Source organism: Orycteropus afer, unplaced genomic scaffold, assembly GCF_000298275.1.
Source record: "Orycteropus afer afer isolate SDZICR_OR568_19922 unplaced genomic scaffold, OryAfe1.0 scaffold00171, whole genome shotgun sequence".
Taxonomy (NCBI): domain Eukaryota; kingdom Metazoa; phylum Chordata; class Mammalia; order Tubulidentata; family Orycteropodidae; genus Orycteropus; species Orycteropus afer.
Window position 1 is genome coordinate 5,104,138 of NW_006921758.1, and position 2,850 is coordinate 5,106,987.

The 2,850-nt window shown below is 34.9% G+C and overlaps 1 protein-coding gene across 1 annotated transcript in view; it reads right to left on the reverse strand.

Annotated features, from left to right (window-relative positions):
* The window catches only part of LOC103202021 (solute carrier organic anion transporter family member 1B3-like), a 67,558-nt gene that overhangs the window by 28,758 nt on the left and 35,950 nt on the right, over positions 1–2,850 (reverse strand). The window contains exon 7 of the mRNA XM_007946800.2: positions 2,036–2,200. Within this exon, the coding sequence (XP_007944991.2) occupies positions 2,036–2,200 (165 nt within the window). The remainder of the gene's footprint in view (positions 1–2,035; positions 2,201–2,850) is intronic.

Here is a 2,850-nt window from a genome sequence, read left to right on the forward strand (position 1 = left end):
GATTGATCCCTTTCCAAAGAAGTATTCAGGTATTTGTCTTCAATCTCATTAATTCTGTCTTCCATTGCATCGATTCTACTCCTTTGCTTTTTCAATGTGTTATCTATTTCTGAAAATTTAGTATTAATCTTCTGGATTTATATCTGTAGATTTGAAATCATATCTAATTTTTCATTTATTTTGTCATTTTGTTCTTGTATTTTCTTCTGAAATTGTTCTAGGGTTTTGTCTGTGTTTTTCTCAATTTTGACAGTGTTTTCCTGGATCTGTCTCCCAATCCTTTGAAGATACCTAAATATAATTATTTTGAATTCCTTATTAGAGAGTGTGTGTTCTTCGTCTGTATCCTGCTTCTTTGCTTCTACCAGTTTTTCTTGCTCCTTTGTGTGGACTGTGAGGTCTGCTGTCTCCAACCATTGTGATGCTGTTATATTTAGATCTCTGTTAACTGTTGAAGAAGAGAAGTAAGGGTGAGTTGTTTGTGGTTGTTTGTTGTCATCCAGTTGGTGGAGGAGGAAGTGGCTCTCACTCAGTAAGTGGAGCTGCAGGAGGTGCAGGTATGGGTGCATTGTATGGGCACAGTTGTTGTCTCCCACTCAGACAAAAACAACAATCAAAATGCCATCAAAAAAGTAAAAGCAAGTGGGCAAAAAACATACCACATAAACACACAGGAACAATCACCAAAAAAAAAAGGAAAAAGGGGAAAAAAATCCCACACTATCTGAGGAGAAGGCAATAAGAGAATAAAGGTAGAGTAGAAGAATGATGAAGAAAAAAAAAATGGGAAAAATGCAAAAAGAAAAACAAGGAATGGGGTTAATCATAAGAAAGAAAGAAATTGGAACCAGGAAAAGGGAAGAGAGAAAAAGCAGAAAACTAGAACCTAAGAAGGGAAGAATAAAGAATAATAATAAAAAGGTCAACAACAATAAAATACATTTTAAAACAAACAAAAACAAACTGAAAATAAAAGAAAAAAAATCTGGGCAGGGTAGGGTAGGACACTCAGGCTCTGTTGGAGTACAGACTGGGATGGAATTGCTGCCAGTCCAGAAAGTGGGTGGGAGTGAGGGATGGCTGCACCTCTGTTCATCAAGAGAGTATGAGGTATAAGAGTAACAAGAAGAACATTGCACCTTTCCAGTCATTGGCATCTAGAATGTCCTTGTGGTTCCCAGCAAGTGGAGACTGTTCTTAAGTCGCGGGAATCTCGGAGGACACTGTCGCTTTAAAGATCCAAAATGGTCAAACAGCTTGGAAATATTCAAAATGGCTGCAACCTCTGGACAGGCAAAAGTCCACAGTTTAGCCCACCTTCCTCTTCACTGCTTCATCTTTTATTCACCAACTACCCGTGCAGTTCTCCATGCAGTCCCTGGCTAGAAGGGCTGATTTTTAGGTTAATTCTTAGGTCCTAACATCACTCAGCAATATCCAAGATCTCTGTGCCATCAGGATCATTGCCAGACCACAGCTTCATATGTTTCCTTTTTTGTTGTTTTCATGCAAATTCTTCTGTTAGTTGTAGTTTCGTCCACTTCTATATCCTTCTCTTCAAGGTTCAGGGGTCCAGGAATATGTTCTGTATCTGTGTTAATTGGTTCCTCTTTCTTTTTGTTGAAGAGGGTCTGTACCAAGTAACTTGAGTCTTGATTTCAAAGTCCACGAATACTGGGATTATACTGATTATATTAAAAAAAAAAAAGAGTTTATTTTAAGATTCTAGCACTAAATTATAAGTTCTAACTATGCAAAAATCATGTCTAACTATTCTGTTCAAATACAACATTTCCTTATGTAGCTTATCTGCTACATAACATGAAATGCAGATGCAGTTGTGGAACAATGATGATATCACAAGATTGACTAGTTTAAGTCTGCAAAAGCATATATGGAAATTGTACTTGTTAATCACCTTCACAAATTACCTTCAAAAAAACAAAAAATGAGAACAAAAAACTTCAGTGACTTGAAACATAAGTACTTTGTAGCATACTTCTTTGCAAGCAAATAAGTAAATAATTTGTCTTACCTGTCCAAAGGTTTGCTTCAGCTATTGACTGACCAAACTGTTGTTCTATATATTTGAATATGAAACTTGAAGTACCAATATAGCCACTGATATGTAACAACATCAAAAACAAGAATATAACATATAACGGGTTGGTGAGGATGCTTTTCAAGGACTGGCAAAAACCTGTAAGAAAATGAAACAATTCAAAATATATTAAACTTCATCTTAAATGTATATCAATATCTTAATTTCATAATCATAATATAAATTATATAAGATTTAAGATTACATAAATATATAACACAGAAAAATGAGAATACCCTTCAATCCTACTATCAGAAGATTTTGAAAAATACATTACTTCAATTTTTAACATATGAATGATAATATTTATTTAGTTAGCTCATTTTGTCACAAAACAGCATCATATACATGCTATTTTTCATCTTTCTTTGTTCACTTAACATTTGGTTCTTCTTGGCACTCTGATTGCATACATTATTTATTCATTTATTCAACAAATATTTGGTTTTCTATTGAGCACAAGGCAATATGCTAAGTCATGGAAAAACAAAAATGAATAAGATACACAATGTCTCTCCCTTATTAGTACTTAATAATGCAATTTTCAAGTATGAATATACCTTGAAGATAAATAATTCAAAAACTCTCAGAAGCAAGTGCCTAAAGCATTTGACTGGTAACTAGAAGCCTGGAGGTTCAAACCCACCAGCCACTCCTCAGAAAGAAGGTTGAGCAATATACTTCTGTAGTGATACTTCCTTGGAAACCCAAGGAGGGGTTGCTATGAGTTGGATCTGACTTGACGGCAG